Source organism: Chroicocephalus ridibundus, chromosome 5, assembly GCF_963924245.1.
Source record: "Chroicocephalus ridibundus chromosome 5, bChrRid1.1, whole genome shotgun sequence".
NCBI lineage: Eukaryota > Metazoa > Chordata > Aves > Charadriiformes > Laridae > Chroicocephalus > Chroicocephalus ridibundus.
Window position 1 is genome coordinate 27,208,078 of NC_086288.1, and position 23,110 is coordinate 27,231,187.

Below are 23,110 nucleotides of genomic sequence, written 5' to 3' on the forward strand. Positions count from 1 at the left end.
GAAGAGCTTTTGACAGATTGGTGTCACTGTGGGCTAGACTGGAAGCTCTGCAGCACAACTGTAATGTGCTGAAATGCGAGGCTGCAAGAGCTCTGCCTTTGTCTTGCCCTCGTGCTGCCCTGGCTTAGTGTTGGTGCAAATGCACTTTGTAAAAACCTGGAACGTTGGTAGCTTTTGTTTAATTAAAGAATCTACTTTGGAGCCTTGTAGAGCACTCCGCATGGGAGATAGGAAGGACATGTGGTACCTAGGTAGGAAGAAAAAAAGCTGCAGCGCAGAGTATGGCGGAGAAGGGAGGGATGTTGCATTTCAGTTCTTTGTTGTAGGCAAAAGAGTTTGTTCATTTTCAGGTACAGGAGAAATAGGATTTTAAACAACAGTTCTTACTTGGAGTAAGAACTCCATTTACCACATCCGCTTTGAAATGCTGCTTGGATGCTTGTTTCACGTGGCTCTTCTGCAGTGAGTTTGCCAACTGCTTGGCAAGGGACAGGGGAAATGCCTGTTAAAAATTAACTAGCAACTGAGATAAATGACATATGAATGGCTTGGGGACCATGGTGATTTCATCAGTGTCTGATCTACTTGCTTGCCTCATGGTTGCCCAAGTTCCTTTGTAACGTGTTTTTGGTTTTCTCGGCTTTCTGTACAGCAGCCGTCTAGATGCCCTGTTCAGCAATTCCTTCGGGAGAGAAAGTCAGATGCGCGTCTCTGAGCAGCTGAGAGGATTCATTTTAATCAGGAGCAAGGTGTTTTGTATGGAATTAGCAAAGGGCCTGGTCTTGTGCCACAGAAGCCAATGGCACCTGGGTCCAGAGTGTCTTCAGCGTGCCTCGCCTGACTATGGCGGTGGCAAGAGGGCCGAGTTGGAGGTCCAGGCCTCTGGAAGTTACAGATGAATTAAACTTGTTTGTAAGCTTCCCCCGTTCAGTAATGTTGGATAATGGACGCTTTTAATTGTGCTGCTGCTTTTAACACTCTGCAATTGCAGGTTAGGCTAGTTGACCTGTCTCTGTGTATCAAGAGGACAGTGTGCAGCAGTAGCGTTTGCGATCAAGCTCAAGTAAATGGCATTTATCTACCTCTGGGTGCACAATATAAGCTTCTGCCCACTTTTCTTATCTGCAGCGTGGGTGAGTTTACTCACCTTACTTACATCAGTATAAATAGGGGTGTGGAGAGATGCAGAGAGAAAATACCTACTGGTCCCTTGAACACGTTTGGGGAGCTCCCGGGCAGCCTCACCTCTCAGCTGAAAGGCCGGTGGGTGAAGCCTGAGAGCGCTGGAGCAGCCTGTGCCTGTTCTGCTGCAGCTCTGTACAGTTCCCTTACAGGTGCAAGACATTTGTCTTCCCAAAAGTGCGGTCATCAAAGGGTAGAGCTCGTTCATGCAGTCCATACACATCCCCTAAGGGAGTTATTGCCCCGTCACTGGGACGTGAAGCATGGGTTGTCCATGTTGAGTGTCAGGATGCAGCCATCACTCCAAGGATGTTTTTAATAGCAGGTTTGAAAATCCGCCTCACATATTATTTTGTGTGCTGCAAGGTTACCTCGCAGTCGCTGTTGGCAGCCTTGCGTGGTTTGGAGATGCTGTGTTCCTGGGCTGTCCCAGGCAGGCCAGCCTTTGGAAAACTCACCAAAGTGTGTGTTGGTGCATTTCAGGGCCAGAAATGGAGTCCAGTTGTTTTGCAGTTCCGTACTGGTGAGTGCAGTTGCAGGATTGCTTACATTCTCCATTTGTGCCTCCTGTGGTTTCCCCTGTAGTTGCCTCTTGAAGGCTCACAGTTCAGGTCTGTTTGCCACATGCTCAGGATATTGCCCTATTTTTACAAGGGCATGTAGTGATAGGACAAGGGGTAATGTCTTCAAACTGGAAGAGAGTAGATGTAGATTAGGTATCAGGAAGAAATTTTTCACTATGAGGGTGGTGAGGCGGTGGAACAGGTTGCCCAGAGAAGTTGTGGATGCCCCATCCCTGGAAGTGTTCAAGGCCAGGCTGGATGGGGCTTTGAGCAACCTGGTCTAGTGGGAGGTGTCCCTGCCCATGGCAGGGGGTTAGAACTGGATGATCTTTGAGGTCCCTTCCAACCTAAACCATTCTATGAGTCTATGATTCTATTTGGGGGTTTTGTGCAGTTTGCTACCTGCACGCTAGGACCGAGTTGCAGTACGCAGGGGACTTCAGTCAGAGCAGCTGGCCCAGAGGGTGGTACTGAACGGGTCTCCTCTGTTGAGGGTCCCTCATTAGGAAGGAAGCAGACTTGCATGTCAGGGAAGGAAAATCTCCTCCTTACCTTCATCAGGGAGCATGAAAGTTTGAATTTGCCCAATGTCTTTAGCAGCACAGCTCATACCTCTGACAAAACTTGAAAGAAAAATGAAGAGAGTTGCACGTGTTAGGGACCACCTGGTCCCAGCCAGCCTTGGAGGGTTAGTCATCGTTTGCGTGTTTGCTGCGATGCCAAACACGCTCTGTGGAGTAAGTGGTGTCCTGGGAGGGGATGGCTGAATAGACGATGAGGAACAGTGTCACAAAGAGCCTCAGTGAGAGGCCTGTGGACTGGAGCTCTGTGGCCAAGCCGTATTTGAACCCCTACAATTTTTGTCTAGCTCTCTAACCGCCATTATAAGCCAATCAAAGGCCATATGGTGATGAAGGTATCCCTTGATGTACTGCGTACTTTCTCTGCCTATTTTTCATATTAATGAAATATTTTTTTCAAGCCCCGGTCACATGTCTCTATTTGGCAAACAAACCGCTCCAATAAAAGCTGGCAGAGCAGCTCACAGTGTTTGCCAGCGAGCGGGTGAGTGTGCCAGGGCTGCTTGCGAATGCCCAGCCCAGCTGCCAGAATGCCGAGGTCTCCTAACGCCCCACAAAACTGCCTGGTGTACCTTGTGGGTAATTACACATCACTTGGGTTTAGCAGTCAGCCTTTGGTAATGGAGTTCAGCCAATTAAAGTTTCTTTTTATGAGCAGGATAGAACCCATGGTATATGACAGGAGGGTGACTGAATTGCTCATAGTTTAGTGCACCTCTAATTAAGCAATAAAAGTGTCTGGTTTCTGTGTAAATTGACGTACACTATAGAGTTGTGGGGTTTAATGTTTGTGAGCAGTTTCAGTGTCTTCCAGCCCTATTTATACACTCCAAGGCACAACGACTAAAGGGATCCCCTAGACTATGAGCAAGAATCATGCATATTTGATATTTAGGAGAGAACACTAAATGTCCCATCTGGGCTTGGAAACGTTGAAGAGCCCCATAGGATCACAATATCTCCTGTCTTCCAGCTGGTCCAAGAAACTGAGGTAAGATGACAACGTTTCCTGAGGCTAACTCAGAACTTCAGAGGGATGGAAGACAAAGTGTCTCTCTTGGACACTCCTGAATCCTACTAATCAAACTTCTTGCCTTAGACAGTCTTCCAGTTATTTTCCTTGGGTTGGATGTTAAGATGGTCTTTGCTGAGAACGCTTGTGTTGTCATCACCAGCTGAGGTGGCACACATCGCCTGGGCTCCCAGGTGAGGAGCTCTTGCTCTTGTGCTAGACCTGAACCCAGGGATGCAGGAGTGCCTGTCACTGTGCCACTCAGGATTTATATCTAGAGGGAAAGGTCTGGAAAAGGGGGAGAAAGTTTACTTGCACTTGGCATCCCAAAATATTGGTATTAAGATCCATTGAGTAAGTTAGAACATTTGCTGGAGCAAAATAATAGGCAAGAGACTTGTTCTTTTAAGTCAGCCAGCTTTTTTTTTTTTTCTTAATTTAAAATTTGGATGTTTCTTTTGGTCTGCTACTGATCACATATCAGGGCATCCTTTTGGCTGATTATCCTTTTTCTCTGGGCACTTGTGTTACACGTGTATTATTGTGCTCGTCTGGGAATAAAATCATGTAAAAACATACTTTAAATTGGCAGTGGTTCCTTTTTTGGCAGAACCTCTGTGGAGCAGCTGTATGACACCCTGAGATGCAGGATCTGAGGAAAATGCGTGGTAGGAGTGGGCTGTGCAGCTTTTCCCATGGGAGTGTCTGTGGGGTTTCCCGTTGTGCTGCTTCTCTGGATGGGGAATGTGCCGTAAGGTGGAAGACCGACAAGGCCCTGTTCGAGCGCCGCAGCAGGAAGGGGACTGAGGGCAACTCTTCCTTCTCCTTCCATGTCAGACTGCTGCGTGGGCCCGAGAGCACCTTAGCGGTACAGCCAAGAAGCACAGCTCTCTGTCCCCCCGTTGATTTCAGTAGCTTGCTGCACCTGAGGCTTGTAGCCATGGTCGGTGTTTTTTCCCGGGGTACAAGAAGGTATGATCACGTTTGAAGACACCAGTCACGACCCTTGCTAGGGACCGGACCTTGGTGTGTGTGTGTGTGGGGGAGTGGAGATGCTGAAATCTCAAGCATCCTTGAGATTTCAGTCATAGGGATTTTTGGGAGACTGTCTCACAGCTGCATCTCAGCACCTGTGGTGTCTGTGTAGAAAGAGGTAGTGCGGGGGGTGGGACAGAAGCCTCTTCCCCTCCCCTCTGCCCACTCCACTTGCTTTGATGCCACCTGCCCTAGCTCTGGCCTTTTATGTCAGGTTTCTTGTTTGCTGGCTCTCTTGTATACATACATTTGCAAAGTACTTTTTGCAAAGCAGCCATGCTAAGAGCAGGCCAGTTGCACAAACTGAGAGGCAAACTGCCTGTGGTTTTGCGTCAGGGGGTTGGCGGGGCATTTCTGAAGGAAAGGATGTGTTTTACTATTCACGTCACACTGCTGCGTCCTCAGAAAGCACGCTCTTCTCCTGCTTACAGCGCACAGGGCACACCCTTCATGGCTTAAATCGGGATTTGCAAGATACGGGGCTGTTTCCGTGGGTGCCGTTCTGGGCAGTCGGGACGGGCAGCGACACTGAGCCCCGCGGGCTCCAGCTCTCCCAGCAGCCAGCTCTGATGCAAACAGCTGCTGGCACGGCTGGCACAGCTTACCCTGGGGCCAGCTGTCCACAGGCAGAGTGCACATCGACACCCCCTTGGGGAGACAGGGATTTAATAGTATGGATGCATGGATACAGATTCAATAGTTCGGATACAGGTATTATGTGCTATCTAACCTCAGGGCTAGAGGACGGTCCCAGGAATGTTTCACTGATAAAGCGGTGGCCTCTCTGGAGTTCATGGAGACCTAATTTCTGTGAAGTTGACATAATTACAAACTGAGCCATTTTGAACGAACAATCTCTCTTAAACAAAGTGGAATATTACGTGACTATGCCACCAGGCCCAAGAGGTTTTGCGTTGCCTGTGGAAGCTTAACATTACCAGCTTCCTTGCAGACGAGAAAGATGGACGCTCACTAAGATACACATCCAGTCCTTTTCCTGTTTCAAAGCCAATTTTCTTTGAAAGGCTTTTATTTGTTGTTGTTGTTCACAGTAAGAAGACAACGGTACTGAACCAGAGCGTATGTGTGCTGCAGCAGTCCTGCTTCATACATAGAAGAATTCTGTCTTGGACCATCCTGACAGGGGAAGAAACCTGGTGAGTCCCTTTCTTTGAGTTTTTGACCTAAAGCAGGGGCAGGGGCAAAAGGCAAGGGAAGAGGTGACATGGTCCCCCCTTCTGCTGAGGCACCAGTGGTATCAGAGCAATGATGGTGTCTCCCTGAAATCCCGTGTAAGTGGCAACCCCAGACTTTAGCACTGCTGTTGCATGCCAATGCAGTAAAATCATTCTCTGAGTATACTGTACCTTGTCTTTCCAGGCATTTGCCAAACTCAAAATGAATATCAAAAGGATTCTAGATGAGAGTCTGAAATGAGAACATGGGCTGTTGAAACACGCGACGAGGAAAGACCTGGAAGAAGAGTGTGAAAGAGAACTATTCCTGGCCTGAAAGAAGGTAAAAAGTCATAAAGTTAACAAAAATTACTGGAAAAGTGCTGTAGGATTTGGCTGTATCACAGAGAGAGGAGCGTTCTTATTCTGTGTGCTAGATAAATACTTGGCTTCCTTGCTCAAACTCTGGCCTCAGCCTATTGGGCACGATACCCGTGTGGGCACACACACGCACACAGTGTATGCGATGATACGTAATGTTGCCTGGCACAGAGTACAGAGATGCTGTAAAGATGCCCCTTTTGCTCTAGGGATGTGGTGTCTGTGATACCTGTAGGAGTGGTTTGATGGCAGTGGAGCCTTGTTCCTCGGTCTTGGGGAGTCCTTTGATAGCTGGAGTACAGGAAAACAGAAAAGCAGCAAAAATCTGCCCATGTAACCCATGAATGAGGTTAAATATTACTAAAAGAAAGAATTGGTTGATTCTTAACAGCTATTGGGAAAACAACCTGAGGAAAAATAATGATGGAGTGCCTGATCTGTAGAGCAGGGAATTGTTTCTTTGTCCACAACATTCAGGTCCATTTTGCTTTCTTGTTTGACATTTTATTAAGAAAATGAGGGATAGATCTATACTTTTGACATGTATCAAGCACGTGTGAGCATGATATCCCACCTGGCTCTCTAGAGTTAAATTAGAAATTTCTTAGGTGAAAAACGGCCACCTAACATGAAGAGTCCAGTGAGCACTCCCATCCAGTAATTGGATCAACAACTATCCTCATCTCAGGAACGTTACCCAGGCTGTTTGTCAAGTTTAAAAAGAGACATAAAAAAATCAATCATTTGTTTTTCAACAAATAGGCTCTCTCAGCCCAAAGCAACCAGCAAGAGCACTGTCTAGAGGAAAATTTTTTTCAAAGCAAAGGAACAGGGCTTTATGACCTTGGAAGAGGTCATAAAAGTGCATGAGGAGAATTGGTAAGAGCAGAGCAGCTAGAATGTGATTTGATTCATTTTGGATTTAGAATGCTGAAAACCTGCACAGAGCTGGTGTCTGAACCCTGTAGGTGCGTCAGTCTGTAGTGTTGAAGTTGTCTTTGTGGTCCCTCAAGGTCTTCAGTCCATTGGCATCTTCCTCTCAACCACATAAAGCATTATGGACATTCCAAACGCATTTCCTCCCGTATCGCCAGGTCAGTTTGATGCAGTAGGTGTGTTCTTGGAATGCATTAATTTTCAAAGCTTGATGAGGTTTCTGTGTTCTTTCAAACCACTACTTACTTGGAACTTACCACTAAAATGTCTCTTCTTTCTTTCTAAAGTTGCAAGTTTATACTAATGCATTGTTCATCTCAATTTTTCTTTTTGGCATGGAAAAATCTGAAGTCATAAAACCTTGTGTGACTACAGGACGTGAGGATAAGATGGCAGGTAAAGTGTTTTAACTACCGGGAAAACTTTGATAATTTGGTGATTGTGATATAGATCTACGTAAGTAAAAATTGCATAGGGTTTAACTGGGCCTCAGTTGACAATTAATGACTCTGTCTTTCTAACATTCACAGTTAAAATTTTAAAGACAAACAGCTATAGTTTCTCTTGTTGTGTATCTTTAAATGCAGAGTGAAGAGGTTTCAGGGTGACTCTGAGAGTGCATACGCAGATCCCCAGTCTGTGATTTTCGCAGCCTTTGCGATGGTTACCGTGCCTCGTCCGCAGGGGGGAACAACCTGGATACAGAGCCTGGATACAGAGACCTGGTACTTGGATTGGAGGCAGGTGCTACTGCTGCGTCTTTTCTCCAGGAGGACAGAGTAGGATGATGAGGGCTGCTGTCACAAGCATTATTCTGCTGAGGGCTGTCTGTTTATGACTAATTTAACTCTTACTAGGGTGGTTATTATAATCTCCCACTATATTAAAACCTGGGGAAGCTTTTCTCCAGAATGGATGGGGTTTATTGAAAGCACTCACATACTGACATAATGCCATGGCTCTGGTGAGGTGAGGCGACCGGCTAGAATGGAAGCTGGAAACAAAATCTTGTATCGGTCCCTTCCATCGTACTTAACTTTGATGTCAGCAAACGCACGCTACCACTGGTCATGGTACATGTAACTGATGAAGAATCTTTATTTTCAATCTTTTTTTGGGAAAAAAGTTTAATGTCTTTTAAAAACATTAAATTATCATCTGTCAAGAGGTTATAATGTACATTTGATAAATGTTTTTGTGTTAATTTAATGCAAGTTCTTCTGCTTGCCTACGTATTTAAGCAGGAATTTGTTTTGGGACAGTTATTTATTAAAGCCTAAGCAGGAAGGGCAGTTAGAACCGCCTTCCTAGGCAGACCTCAGACCCTATTCTTATCTCTTTCTTGAGGCTCATACGAAAATGGCACTATCTGCTCCCTCCTGGCTGAGGCCTGTGGCTGTTGGGAGCCGCCTGAAAGAGCGGGCGCAGTGAGAGCTGGAGAAGGATGGTGAGGACAGAACCACTGACCGACCTCGCCTTGGCTCTTCAGAACCTCCGGGAGAAGGTGACGCACACACAGCGTGAGGGCACAACCCAGCTGCAGAGGTGAGCGACTGACAGCCAGAGCAGCTCCTCCAGAGCCAGCCTCTCAAAGACTACCTCAGTGTCCACTCTTAGCTGAGACTTTGGTAGTTACTTGTTTGATTGATTGTAAGGATGAAATGTGTTCGTGAAATACAGAGACCCCCAAACCCTCCTCCTCTCACCTGAGCACTTGTTTCAGTTTACCTTCTGAAGTCATTCAAATTCTGGGTTCTAAAGACCATTTGTAAAGGAGCAAAAAACCTCTTTTGTCTTGCCTAGACAGGAGACAGATTTCTACTTTAACCAGGGAGCCTGAATCCCAAGAAGTTGTAATTATATGTGTAAAGACCATCTTCATCCACTGTAGATGAACCAGACCAAAATGTGTTACTCTTGTTAGATGCCAAAGAATGTAACAGTTTGTGCAGGTTCCGTAGTGTGTGGACTACGGGAGCTGCTGCTTCTGCTTGTAAAATGGACATTTTATATTGTAGAAGCTCTTAAATTACCTGTGACGCTGTTCTTAAAAAAAGCTAGGTTTAATATTGTCATTCTTCCTTTTGAATAATACATATGATGCTCGTGTCATATTATAGTGAAATGTCGTTTTATTTGTAAATCTGGTAAGAAGAGCTACTTCACTTTGGTTGAATCGTCATCTTTTGGTTCATTTCACTGCAACAGAAACCAGACTTCCGATCCAGCAATGAAAACAAGACTTCCAATTCGTAGCAAGTAACAGCCTCCTTTACTGATTACTTTAAAATAACAACAAGGTATTTCAATTATTCACAAATATTTCTGACATATTACAAAGTAATGTTAGAGGAAAAAACCCAAGATCGTATTTGAAGCAAAATAGTTTAAAAATGTTTACAAATGCATTGTTTTTTCCTTTTCAAAATGTTTGTTGGTACAGTTTTGCAGGAGACTATCTGTTTGGTCAAACTTCCTTCTGCCATATGTACTGTGCTTTCCCCTAGGGGACAAACTCAAAAATATTTTCAAAACAGTAGTTTGTCAAAAACAGGAGATTGGAATGTGACCTCTAATGGTCTCGCAATTTTGTCTCTGTGGACTTTGTGCAAGACTTAACATGAATTGTTTTTTTTTTTTTCAATGATGGTTTTGTAACATGGTATGAAGCTGACATTTATTCTAGATCGTATTTAACTAACAACATTTTATCAACCTCTTGTCATTTTCTTAAACGTTACAATTACTTTGTCAAATCTAGAATTGTTCGCAGCGATGATGATGATAACGTTCCTTATTTAAAAAACCACAAACCAAACAGAAGAATTCCCTGGGAAACTGCACCTGCATGATACATAACTAAGAAATTAGTCCAAAGTTCTGATAAATATTTAGTTCCAGGTAGAGCTAATAGTTGTTCTAGTTCTAAAGAATAAAATGTTTATTATATACAGAAGAGTTGGATGGAATATGGACGTTTGACAAAGGTCGCTCAAGGCATTTCACAGTCGGAGTTGTTCATACAGCGTTACGGCGACTGCCCTGTTTGCTTCCGCGTAGGCTTGTCCCACCTGCGGCAAGGGAACGTTCCCGGTAGCGTCAACGGGCTCAGTCTTACAAGATGCCAGTTGTCTTCTCCAGGCTGCTCCGTCTTCAGCTGAACCAGGAGTTTCTTGCAGGATTGAGGGCCCTTTAGGGCTGGCTCCTGAGCTACACGCAAACGTGTCCAGCATTATGGGATGCCAGTTTATATCAGGTAAGGGTTTGGTCTTTTGCCTTCAGCATATTACAACATGAAAAACTGCACCAGCATTTTTCAGTGAGCACCATTAACTGACTTTGGTAACGTATCTATCAGCACGACCAGCGGGATCAAAGAATATGCCGTCTTGTACAATAAGAAAGCGCGGCTGCCAATTACCTTGCAACTAGAGTCTGTAAATATTAAAACCATAAATATGTTAATAACCATACACATATACACAAAACACAGCAGTAGCAATATTACAGGATGCAGCGCCTACTCGATATAACTGCTTTTTGTTACTACAGATGCAACGCCAAAATAAATGCTATTTAATATGAAGCAAACCCTTCTTCAAAGGTCGATGGCAGTAAGCCAAAGGCCAGGTCCGGCCTTACGCTAATCTGAGGTGACTCGGAAGCTAGATCAATCCCACTGTCTATCGAATCTAATCAATGAAAGAGTAGCACTAGCTACTCTTGACTGTCTGTTACTACTAAACCTTTCTAAGCTGGAGCTTTCTTTTGCCGCCATTTGTAATTAATTCTCCCTTTTTCACAAGTGCTGGTTGTGCGAGCACTCACCAGCTTAACAGGGGACAAAGTTATGACATACAGAATATGATGTAGGGGTAAGGATTAATAGAAACAGCCAGCGTATGGGGTTGGTGTTCCTGAATCCTGGGATGGTCTCTCCATGGTTTTAAATGACGTTTCAGTGAGATTGCACTTAGCAGACCATTTTCTTCTTTTTTGTGCGGTTCTGCTTCAAAGCTTGGTAGGAACAGCACAAGAAGGCCTAGAGGAGATGACTGTGCTGGTCCATTGTCTTTGCTAATGCTCTTCAGAGCAGCGTCCCCTCCTCAAGATCACATCATCTAGTCCAATGTCCCCAGTTCTTCCTGTCCCTTTCTCCCCTTTGAAAATAACCTGGGAAGAGAAATAGAAGAAATTTGAGTGCAAAAAACGTGTAAAGTGTGAAGTGTAAAATGAAGGAAGCTTTAGTTGAGGAAGGTCTCAACAGTAAGAAAGCAAAAGCACAAGAAAGCTCAGGCAATTGCAACTGACTCACAAAAGCCTATTTATTCTGCTCAGAATTATGGCTGGCTTTTCTATTTCTGATCCTCTCCCGTCACTTTGGCAGGATCTTTGTGAAGAACCAGCAGTTCAGGACAGAGTTGATCCAGCTGCCCCATCTGCTGAGGTGAGATGAACTTCCACATAAGAGAATCTGGGCATTTGCTACATATCGTCTCTACACTGTTTTCATTGTCCCTCATGGCAAAGACAGGAAATCCTCTGTAGTCTCAAAAGTGTTTTCTAATAGAGGAGCTTTCCGTTGCTAAAGCACCTTGCAGCTGCCTTAGTTGTGGGAATTAGAAACATCCATCTTTAACTTAACGAGTTCTGGCTCCTGCAGACTCATAGTGACCTGGCTCCTCACAAAATGGTGGCGGAAGTTTGGGCATGGATTTACACAAATCATTAGCAGTCCAGATTTAGCCTGAGTAGGAGAAATTCAACAAATATAAAGCCTGACCATACGGAGTGGGGCATAAATCAGAGACGATATACAGAATGGCCAGCTGGGTTTAGGCAACACTTCCCATAAATCAGTGTCGCTCAGCTGCGCTACGGCTGGAGATTCAGAAGTCTGAACCGTTTAATACGGGCAGTGGTTTTGACCATGGCTTAAAAATTATTCAAGTCTACAGCAATACTTTGTAAGAGTTCTGCTGTTATCACTGAGCTGGAAAGCGTTAGTACAGATTCATAGATCAGAAATTCAGCTGTGTAGTTAAAAATAATTTGGATTCTTGCTGAAAGCACACTTTTAAATACGGAGTAGGAACAGAGGAGGTCAGAGAAACTCTATGTTGAACATACTGAATTATTTTTTTAGAAATGAGTGATTTTGGGTGTACTTCAGCAATAATTTACACAGAGCTAATTCATTAGAAAGTGTAATGAAGGATTCTGGTCTCCATTCACATTATCCTTGGGTTTCCAGTAGCTTCCCCTAAAATCACTAGTGTTGAGTTGGTTTTGGCTTTTAATTCGGTAGAAAAAAAAGCATCCATATTTCCTCCTGATTTCGCTGTGGCAGAGGCCTTCCCTGCTTACCTAGAGCTTTCTCTCAGTCCCTATTCCTTGGAATAAGTGTCCCAGTGGTTGAGGTCAGCAGCCCGGGCTGCCCGGGCTGGCTGGAAAAGATCCCAAACGTGACTGTTCCATCAGGTGCTGTGAGGCAGCTCTGGTCTGTGGGCTGGCAACCAGGTACAGTTGGCAAGCCACGCTGGCAGCTGCTGCTGAGGTGGTCGAGAGAGGCAGAGGATGGTGCAAAGGGGAACTGCTGGTCTTGTTTCGGGTCTCTAAAACTCATCTGTTTTTCTGCCAGACAATGTATTAGTGATACACGCTTATTTAATGAACTGCTCTGTCAGGTGAGACGGAGCTGAGGATTGCCGGAAGTGCTAAACTTAGTGGAAAAAGGGTAAGAATGTGGCAAATATATTGTTCACTTGTTATAACTTTACATATTTTGAGTCTGCCATTCATTTACAGCTAACAGAAGGTCAGGCGTCTTTGTTACTATTGCTGAGGCAAAGTTTTCAGAACATTATCTGTGGTAATTACAGCTTAATATTAATTTTAGAATTATATACTCTGTGTGCGTTGTAGGCTAAAAAACTCATTTTTTAGACCGCCTGAGGTACAAGTCAGAGCAAAACAGGCCCTGAAGCGCGCAAGCCTCTTCTTCAGATCTGAAATAGAAACTACCTTCAAAGTTAAGCAGAGATTGAAGAAAAATGCTGAGCTTTTGCTATCAGTTTATCACCCAATGTTTCTAAGATTTCCAGGTATTAAAAGATTTCTCCGTGTCACTTCAGACTCCTTCTTTCGATTGACATTTGTGTCATTGGCATAGTCGGGTCATCATTTACCTCCTTGGCCAGATGAGCTGCAGGTATGCTGAAGAGCATAAAACCATGTGAGATTGCACGTGTAACCTCCCTGCATTATAAAAAAAATGACTTATTTTCAATCTCTTTGCCCTGGTTTGGTCAGTTATTAATCCACAGGGGCTGATTCTTTCTATTCCATGGCACTGTATTATTTAGAGCATTGTTCAGGAGGAATCTTGATACAGGCCTGTTTGGAAATCCATGCACAGTATGCCATTGTCCATTAGACTGCTCTTTCTTAATCACATGGTGATTCCCTTAAAACATGCTGTTAGGAGGTAGCTCAATACGGGCTATTTTATTGTTTCCTGTGTGTCTAGTGCTGTAGGTGGGATTGTTTTGTGGATAAACCTAATTTGAAAAAATGCACAATGACTGTCCTATCCTTAACGTGATTCCATTTTGCAGGGATCAAAGTAGTAAAACACAGGCTGAAATTTGGCCTAGAAGACAAACAGTCCAGTGCTACACCATCTAAGTGTCTTCAGCTCCTCACGCAAAAAAACCCGCCACAAACCAAAAGGCAGACATGCATCGGTACTTACACTCTTGATGCCTTGTCCTCGTAAAGTTATGTGTGTCTGTCTCCAGCCATGGCCACCCTTTCTTCCCCAAACAGCTGGTCCGTGAGCGACGTTTTTCCTTACAAAGACCTGGAGGGCACCAGAATGCCCGCCGGGCACCTTATGCCTAAACGAGAGGCACAAGTCACCGGCCTGAGGCGTGTGACCCAAGGGCAGGATGAGATGCGCTACTCTTCCTTCTTTGCCTTTGGGGTCAGGGATGGTAAGATACTGTCCCCCTGCAAAAAAAAAACGCAGTTAGGTTTAGGGTTTTTTTAATTCTAGTATGTTGCAGGACCAAATGCCCAGGAGCTGTTACAAATCAAAAAATAAAAAAGGGCTCCACAAGGTCCAGTGAGTCTTAAATAAGGCATATAGTCGCTGGAACGTGAATCAGAACTGACGCACCTGCCTCCTGCAGGTAGGATTTGTACTGCTGCACTTCTCTTTACATTAGTACCAGCTTAGCTCTTGCCCCTCTAATTTCTTTTCTACAAAGCAAATAATACCTCTTTTAAAAATGGAAATGTCATGTATTCCTTCACTTCTAACAAATGGTGACTACATGATTTTGAACCCACAATGCCCTTGAAGCTACGCTGTCCATTTAAGCGCCTTGTGCGCTGCAGCTTTTTGCTACTGGCTAGCTGAATGACAAGGCCAGCGTAAAAGCTGTCATGTAACTGAGCTACGGTTCTGGCTCCTTTTCTTTGGGAACTGTGTTAACAGGTTAAGTCTCAAAGGGTACCCACTTGCAAACATGGACAGCCTTTTTATTTAACTGTAATTTAAACTCTTAATATGGATTGGATACAGAAAGCTAGAACCAGTGATGATTTCCAAATGGCTGTTGGCTTCATACAGCCCCTGAAGTCTTCTCTAGCAGCAGTAAATTGTCAGTGAACATACATACTTAATTCAAAACCTTATTATTATCTCTGATCATGTATGAAGTAAAGGTGCCTTCATAAAAACATCTAGAACATGAAAAGTAGAGGATCTCAGGTATGGCAACATGCATTAAAGCTAAAAACAACAACAACAAAAGGCATATACTTCCATAAATCCCACGCACCCTTTCACACAGGCACGCACAACTACAATAAATGAGACTTCACATATTGGAGAAAACCCACACCTGTAGTTTTTTTTCGTTGTACTTTTCATTAAAACTTTTGCAAGGTGGATGATAACCTTAAAATCTGAAATCACCAAAGGGAGGTGGGGTCACTTTTAAAAAAATAAAAATTAAAAAAGAAATATTATATCTTACTCTGAACCTATCTTTTTGTTAGGAGATCAGATTTTTTAATTATTTTTTTAATTAAAAAATCCAAGTTTAATGCACTTAAGGTAAAGGTGGCATTTAGGCTTCTTAGTTGAACCTGATGATGTAGAAATATTGGGGGTTGTCAACAATATAGAAATATTGTTGACAAACACAGTCTTTGATTAATTATAGAATAGAAAATTATTTTTCGTTTAAAATAGTTGGTTACTACTCAACCAGAGCTTTATTTCTTGAAAGCTTCTTTTTGAAAGCCACAATGATTTCCCTCAAAAGCCATGAGACTTAATGACAATGTGCCAGGGCTCGTCACACACTTTACAAGGAAAGCCAACCTTGTCTCCCGTTCACTACTTCTACGTAGGCTTGTAAATGCTTTGGTCTCAGCGAGCCTGAACAAAGCAAAGTATTATGCTGCTCTCTGGGGCCCCAGTTTTGCATTTGGGCATGAAGTGGGATTCATTTGTCCAAGGATCCGTTAAAGGTTTTTCAGGGTTTGGGGGGGGGCTTTGGTGGGGTTTTTTTGTCTTCTTTGGGTTTTGTTGTTGTTGCTTTTTTTTTTAAATGCATTGTTTTTGCATCAAGGTCACTAACTGCTAAAACAGGCATAATAGAGTTTAAATAACTGCACCCGTTTGTTGTAGATACAATTATATCTCTATAAAAGTACCGACTTGACTCATTAACTGCATCTGTTTCAGATAGTTACAGTGGCTGAATCCAATCAATAGGAAACAGATTTAGGTAAGCACAAAGCCAACGTATTTGTAGACAAGCCCCTGCAGGAAAAGGTCCCCTCGAATCAGCATTTTCTGCATGCAAGATAAGCTTATAAGGCTTCACCATGGCACCTTTCAAAATGCAGATGCTGATAAACCAATAAATAGCAAACTTTGAAAGGTGAAAGCAAACACTCAGGAACAAGCTGTGAAAATAAATCCTTGCAACAAGGTATTCCAGACAGGAGGGAGTGGGTGGGTGACTTCAAGGGACTAGTTTTAACAGGTTATGTCAACAGCAGCAGAACATACACGGGGAACAAAAAGCTGAGATTGTCCCTGACTGGGAAGCAACGCGGGGGGAGAAAAAAAAGTCAGTTAAAAAATCATAGTTATGGAACATAATATGTATTAACAACAATTTTTGAATACAAATAATGAATACGCTTTAAGTGACTGACTTTCTAAGAAATAAAGTGTTTTTAAATCCATTGTTTCGAAAAGATGTTTGAATACTGCGTGATCTTTGTTAAAACACCAGGCTGCAGGCAGGACACGGCTACCTGTTTCCTCATCTGCCGGAAGAAGAGCTCTGCTCTCCGAGTCATTCGTGAGACTTTCTAAGCGTCGGAAGGAGCATATGGAACACTAGAGCGATCCTGTGGATGGGGCCCGCAGCACTTCCACTTTAGCCAGATAAAAAGCCTGAAAAAGGTGCCGGGTCACCTGCTGCGGTGGCAAATGACCGTCTCATGAGTGGCAGTGTAAGGACAGACATCTACAACGAGGTGGTGCCTAAGGAAAATGGTTCTCAGTGCTCTCGCCCTCCCGCAACTTAACCTGTAACATTTTACCGCCTGAGAGCGCGTTTCCTTCCGCAGCCTGCCATCCGCTCACATAATGCAGCCTTTGTGCACTTCAAAGGCTGCTCTTCTGGGTATGAAGTAATCCCATCATTACGGGGAGCCAGAGACGTGTGTCTAATCCCCGGCACTGCGGGGCAGGCGCTGCTGGGGGAAGGGTACGCAGGCAAGGACGGCCGACCTCTCAGCGCCACACAGTGAAACCAACAGGGGACAGAACAGGACTAACCTCCAGCAGGGCAGATGTGTGCGGTTCTGCTGGGACTACGGCGGCAGAGGTGTGCGAGTGCGAGGGGTCGCTGCTTTGGCTGACCACCAGCGCTGGTGCCAGTCTCCTCCTGTCCTGCAAGTGGCCAGTGAAGCACTCCCCTCTGATATTCATCACAGGGTCACTTTTTACCATCCCAAACATACCCATTTTCAGAAGTCTCAGCATACCAGCACCTAACTTGTCTTCCTTCCCCTTACTTATCAGTTTTCCTATATACAGGCTGCTATAGCTTAGAGTAGAATTCAATAAAATCAAGCTGAGAGGTTAAACTAGAACGTTATATTTGGCAGCAGAACAAAGATTATTTCCAGCACTTTCTATAGTTTTGCTAGTAATATAGAAATAATTATGTTTGCGTGGTGGTTTGAAAAATAAGCTTTGTTTTACCATAAATAAAAGTTGTTCTCTAGTCCACATTTTTGTTCCTTCTGGTTCTTTTAAGACAGATAATCTCTTACTGAATACATTTGCTACTCCTTCAGAGACATTCCTATTGTAAAGGTACCAGCTATGATGAAAGTGGAAATTCTCAATTGCTCTTTCATGTTGGGAATCCTCAGTTTTGATTTTTATACCCAGAAGAGGTGTGGGTGTCACGTATATCCCGGAACTAAAGGGAATAAAAGCTGTGCAAATTCATCATAACACGAGAACTGTCATCAACCTCAAGCCTGGCTGGTTCTTCAGCTACAGGATGCGCTCGTACGCGGCCATCTTACCTGACGCATCTCGCACTGGTTCCCAGTGCAAGTCGTCATCTTTGTCCTTGATCCATCCGCACAGTCCACTATCAAAATTACAGCTGTGCACCAGCACCCCTAGGCAGAACGGAGCAGAAGGTCAAAAAAAGTGATTTGGATTGTTTTGGCTGGGGAACTACAGCAATTTCCCTTGTGGCTGACGCTAGCAAGTAAATATGAAAATTAAGCGCAGCAGCAGGAGCACTAGAAAAAGAATATACAGAAAATACTAAACCAACAACAAGGATGCTAGTCTTGTTAATAACAGCTCATGCTATTTTTGTGCTAAATCTGTTAGGAAATAAAACTATAAAGGTTCACTTGTGTTTTTTTTTTTCTTTTTACAAAGCATCGTTTAAACAAGAGGCGTAAGATGTAGGAATCCTGTAAAAATGTATAAAACCCCAAGAAATATAAAAAAATCCTATACCCTAGACCTTGAACAGGGAACGTGATCTTTACCTGGGTCATCGTTTGCTTCAAATTCATCGGCGGTAATCCCTCTTTCAATTTCAAGTATTTCAAGGAGATTATTGCTCACTCCAGGCTGGCGCGGAACTGTGAGAAAAAGTTTTTCAGGAATGAATGAGATAAAGGTAGTTAGTGACCTACTTCCTTACCTTTAATAAAAAACAGCAGAGCAGCTCTGGGCATTGTGCTTTTCTTGGAGAATTCAATATATTTAATTATATTTGACATGAAGATTCATAAACTTTATGCCTATGTGATTTATGTTGTAACATTTATCTGCACACTCTACAAGGTGATTCCAAATCTGCTAAAGGCTCTTCACATAAAAGCTCCTTTTTAACCAGAAAAAAAAAAAAAAAAAAGAAAAGAAAGAAAAAAGCTTTAACCTTGAAGCACACTATTCCCCTCCAAATGCACTTTTAAAGATAGCGGCTTCTCAATAAAATAAAGCCACATTAAAGACCTTGCTCAAACTTTCCAATCCCCTCACCTTCCACAGATGTTTACAGGAGAATCTCAACAGGAGGCAGGGGTACTCGGAAGAGGCCCCACATGCACCTAAACTTCCAAGCACAGCTGCAGGTACCTCCATCCCTCTGCAAAGGATTAGAGCTCCCGACACAATTATCAGGATCGTGCTGAGAGCTGAGGAGGAGGAGCTCTACTGGAATTCAAACTGTACTTCTATTTTTTGTTTTCCGACACTCTGTCCTTCAGCTGCTGTTCTCAGCTGCAAGGAGAAGGAACACTCTCGGTGATTAAGGGGCCCAGAGGTTATTAGACGTTCAGCAGCCGGGACAACCTGAAATTTAAGAGGTCTTTGTGGGAACGATGGCTGCCGAAGCCAGGTGGCTACCAGGACTTCCACTGACTTCTGAAGACGCTGTGCCAGTCGGTATACGTCTCCTGAAATAACACGCCCATGTCGTGCCTGATGGACAGCTGTCAACTAAAATAGATTGCACTGGATAGAGCTCTCTTGGAAATTCCTCTTTTAGAGGCGGGTCTAGCGCACATTTAATAACAGTAGTCGTGTTTCAGACATGTCCCTAGATGTTATAGACACCTCTGACACCTATGGTTATTTGTGAGGGCCTTATCTATTAAAAACTTGACATGTTTTCCATTTGCAGCACTAAAATAAGTATCTTAATGTCTCCATAGGCTTCTTAGGCAAGTGAGAACAAGGAGCACAGAGATGATTTACAATTCTAAACTGAAATAAAAGACTGTTGTTTTCAGGAAATCAAATTAAAGGTAAGAAGGAACTTCTTTTGCACAAGGACAACACAGAAACAGCTCTGCTGCGAGAGCTCCTCTAAAGCCAGAAGACTGAACAAAATGGAAAGGAAGAATGAAGTAGGTTCCTGCTTTTTGGAATTAGGACAAAATAAGCAGCCTGATAAAAGGTCGACCACATGCTAATGTATCTTAAAAGTAATATTACAGGCTACAGATCTCAGATGGAAATTTTGTATAATAAAAATAAATAAATAAAATGCTTGAAGTCTGTAGGAAACTGATCAACTCCTTAATATTATAGCCATTTTTGGAATCGTTATGTTTCTTTTTTCTTTTTTTTTAAATTATGACTATTTGCAGTCTAGGATATTAATGCCCAAACAGCCTCAAGGACTTTTGGTTTCCTTGGGTAGTAAAGGACTGATAATTTTTAAGGATACATTGTTTGTAATTATAATTTTGCTGCTTTGTTTAATCTGTTTTTATGCTTATGCCATTAGAATTTTGAGATTTAACATAAAGAAACCTTACAAAGGTGCACAGCCCACATCACCTAGGTGAATAATCACCCTTCAGTACATTTATGCACAAATACTATGTCAAATATATAAAGAAAAAAAAACACCTGTTTACCTCATGCAGCAAAAAATTGAAACGAGAATGCTCTAAACCATGACTCACCCATAATCCCTCCCTGCAGTATTATCCTGTCTTTCCTAAGAGCTCCATCTGACGTGTAGACAGGACAAGCGTCGTACACTTACCGTCACACCTGCACAGAGGAGCTTATGATGGTAGAAGCTGTTCCGGCACATAACAGCACTCAGGCTCTTGCACTGCTCTACCTGCATGACAGTCCATGGCCAGCCACGAGTCATACCTGACGGAGCAGATGTGTGCGAAGTGTCCGTGTGTGCCCAGACCACCGCCACTGCAGCACACACAGCAGCTGGCGGCACCACATAAATTCAGCTGAAGGGGGTTTGCTCAGGGATGCTCAAAACCTATAATTTAATTTCTTGGGCTTACTATGGCCAGCCGGCCGGGACAGCAAATTTTGCAGGAGTATTTACTTAAAAATTCTGCTACACTAACAGCATCCTGTAAGTAACTTACTGTCATTTCTGGCAGGACAGTGCTCTGACTGCAATTTCACCCTAGGTACGCCCTCACAGCGGAGTTTTGCCTTGTGTTACAACCACACTGCCGGCTGCTGTGCCCCTTGGAATGCATCGGTCCCCACGCCTGAGACACATCTATGCTGCATGCCCAGGGACTATCACCTTGCCTTTCCTCTTCTCCAACTGTGCTAAGGAAAAAGAAACACTGCTCGTTTCCTACGCTACGGGCAGTAACTCAGCAATTCACTTCAAAAACTGCTGAGCGCAGTGTATGTTTGTACTACAGCTGCTAGTCTGGGATGGACACGCAGCCTCTTTACATCTGCCACATCCAGACTGCACAGGGACGGAAAGATGTCAGCCCACCAGAGCAGACAGAAAAGCGCCGCAGGAAGACTCCAGCCTGTGAGGAACCTCGCAGTGCCATCACCCTCAGGCCCTCACGGACCCACCTGCGACAGGATGCCCATGTCCTCTTCTCATCTAGGTTAACGTTGAACTCAACGCTCTGCACCTCAGTATCTTCCTGTTCTTCCCCTGTGCCTTAAATTAATTTTTTCTTAGGGACCAAAGGCTCAGACCACAGACTCACAGATAGTTCCAGGGCTCTGAATGGCAGAGAGCATTGAGGAAACCCACTGCCATGCTCTTAAGATTTGTAGGATACTCAGGGGTCACAATATTGAGGTAACTTGGTGCTTGCCCTGTGGATCCCCTTCCCAGTCCCCCCCAGCTCTTGTTTATGGAAAACACCACAGGAAATATTAGGAATTTGTTTTCCAAACTACTTCAGTTTCATTTCTAATGCACGCTTATTTTATGCAAATCGGAGTTACATCTGTGGAAAGATACAGGCATTCTCCAAATTAAAGTTAATCTATTTGCCTATAATTAAAGCTCTACAAAAAACTATTTCTTCAAAACTTTTCCCTAAAGTCCTTTCCAAACGCTGTTGTTATGAACTTCTAGAAGAACATGTTGCAGAGCCCTAAACCAGTCACTCCAGTGCTCAGATCTAATTAGAGGAATGTGCACTTGATACGAAACAAGAGTTACCACAAGAGATGCAGGACTGTAAATACGATCCATGTGTACACTTCTTTTTGCTACGACGACTAATATGTTGAGTGGCGATCGTGGGAGAAAGTATTTGGCACAATTATTTTCTGCAAGCTTTCCAAGCCCTTTATGTGTACTTTATATAGTGTATCAGTGTGCTTTTCACTTAACTTCAATGGTTTGATAAAGCTTGTTAAAGATAAACTTGGCTTCTTTTTCTTGGAGAATTTTATAAGCCCTGCGTGAGCCAATACATCAACAATACCATATTCTCAAAGTTCATGAGCCAAGTTCTTCATAGATGCATGAACGCGGGGGGCAACATTTAATAACTCCATAAGACTGATTTCTTTTCAGCTTTTTAATCCTTTAGGAAAACAGTAGGACTTTTTTTTCATTTACTTGCTAATTGCTGAGTTTAGGAGTATAAGAGACGGTGTGTACATACGTCACGTTATTTGTAATTACACAATAATTACTGTTTTGGAGTTGCAAAACCAAAACAAAACATGGAGTGCAGCTTCATGTTATTACTAATTGTTATTACTACTAATAATGCAGTGTTCTGCCTCACGACAAACACCGCGTTCTTATGCAATTCCATTCCACACAATCACCATGATGAAGCTGCCCATTTGTTAAGAACAACAATAGCAACAAAAAAGGGCAAAGATTTTTTTGACTGAATAGTTACGATTGAAAGTTGTTAAATTCCACTTCCAAAAAACCCTGTGAGTGATGAGACCTCACGCAGAACTAGTATAAGATAGCTAAAAGGAGGGGTAGTCCAGAGGTCAGTCAGACTTAGTAAACAAGAGTCCATCCTGTTTTCCTCCAGTGAAGACTCTGACATACGCTGGGCTAAAAAGAAGGGGCAACAGAGAGGCACGCTTCACCCTTTTCTCTGGCTACCCGCAATGTCCGGGATATGTTGGCTAAAACTCTGCAGACTCAAATTTCGCAGTGAGAATTATTTCAGGAAGGGCTTTCACGGACTCCCCCACCTGTTTCTACAGGACCGTTTGCAAAAGAGGGGAGAGATGGTGCTCGCGTGCGACCACTCCGAAGTCCAAACGTGCATTTCTCAGGCAGTTGTAAGGCTCATTAACTTTGACCTAAATCAAACACCTTATTATGGATCTTTCCAGAAGATTTTCTGAAAAATAACCTGCCTGCTTGGCTGTGAGCAGGGGGTACAGAGTGCCGACTGAGTTTCAGGGAAAGACAGCTAAAATAAGCAGGCTGCAGAAGCTTGCTATCAGATCTGGGGATTAAACTAGCTGTAAGACTGACGGAGGGTCAGGTTTGTAAGACTCCTAGATCTCATGATTTAGCTCCAGAGTACAAACAGGAACAAATTAAGACAAACACATTTTAATAGGTGCCAGAACAGTGAAGACGAATGAAATGCTACTGTAAAACGATGCTACTCTAATGATATCAGGCAATAACAAAACCTGCACTCTTTGCTTTTAGCATTTCACTTTTCTCAAAGCTTCAAGGATCATATAACTGCATTTACCACACTAAGGACTTTTCAGTCATTGAAAGGAGGGGGCAGAAAAAAAAATCAAGTTTTAATCCAATCTTTAAATTTTTTTAATAGCCGTTATGAGAAAAGTCTCCTGATCCCAATCTTTTCAGCTCCACTAAGGGCTAAGAAGGAAAATTGCTGAACTATCTTTTAATATAGATAAGG

At 43.4% G+C, this 23,110-nt stretch overlaps 2 protein-coding genes across 4 annotated transcripts in view; one reads left to right on the plus strand and one right to left on the minus strand.

The window, feature by feature from the left end:
• TBCK (TBC1 domain containing kinase) overlaps positions 1-9,940 on the plus strand; it is a 144,608-nt gene extending 134,668 nt beyond the window's left edge. Inside the window, exons 28-34 of the mRNA XM_063336867.1 lie at positions 5,426-5,530; positions 5,754-5,891; positions 7,217-7,261; positions 7,453-7,590; positions 8,213-8,410; positions 9,074-9,165; positions 9,926-9,940. The gene's annotated coding sequence lies outside the window, so the exon portion shown is untranslated. The remainder of the gene's footprint in view (positions 1-5,425; positions 5,531-5,753; positions 5,892-7,216; positions 7,262-7,452; positions 7,591-8,212; positions 8,411-9,073; positions 9,166-9,925) is intronic.
• The window catches only part of NPNT (nephronectin), a 54,371-nt gene continuing 40,379 nt past the window's right edge, over positions 9,119-23,110 (minus strand). For 2 of the 3 annotated variants that reach the window (XM_063336874.1, XM_063336873.1), the window contains 4 exons: positions 17,981-18,076; positions 17,498-17,596; positions 13,620-13,876; positions 9,119-11,038 (listed from right to left, as the gene is read on the minus strand). In XM_063336874.1, coding sequence (XP_063192944.1) covers positions 10,943-11,038; positions 13,620-13,876; positions 17,498-17,596; positions 17,981-18,076 — 548 coding nt within the window. In that variant the 3' untranslated portion in view covers positions 9,119-10,942. Of the gene's footprint in view, positions 11,039-12,304; positions 12,500-13,619; positions 13,877-17,497; positions 17,597-17,980; positions 18,077-23,110 lie in introns of those variants that run through there. The other variant, XM_063336875.1, reaches the window with a different exon arrangement.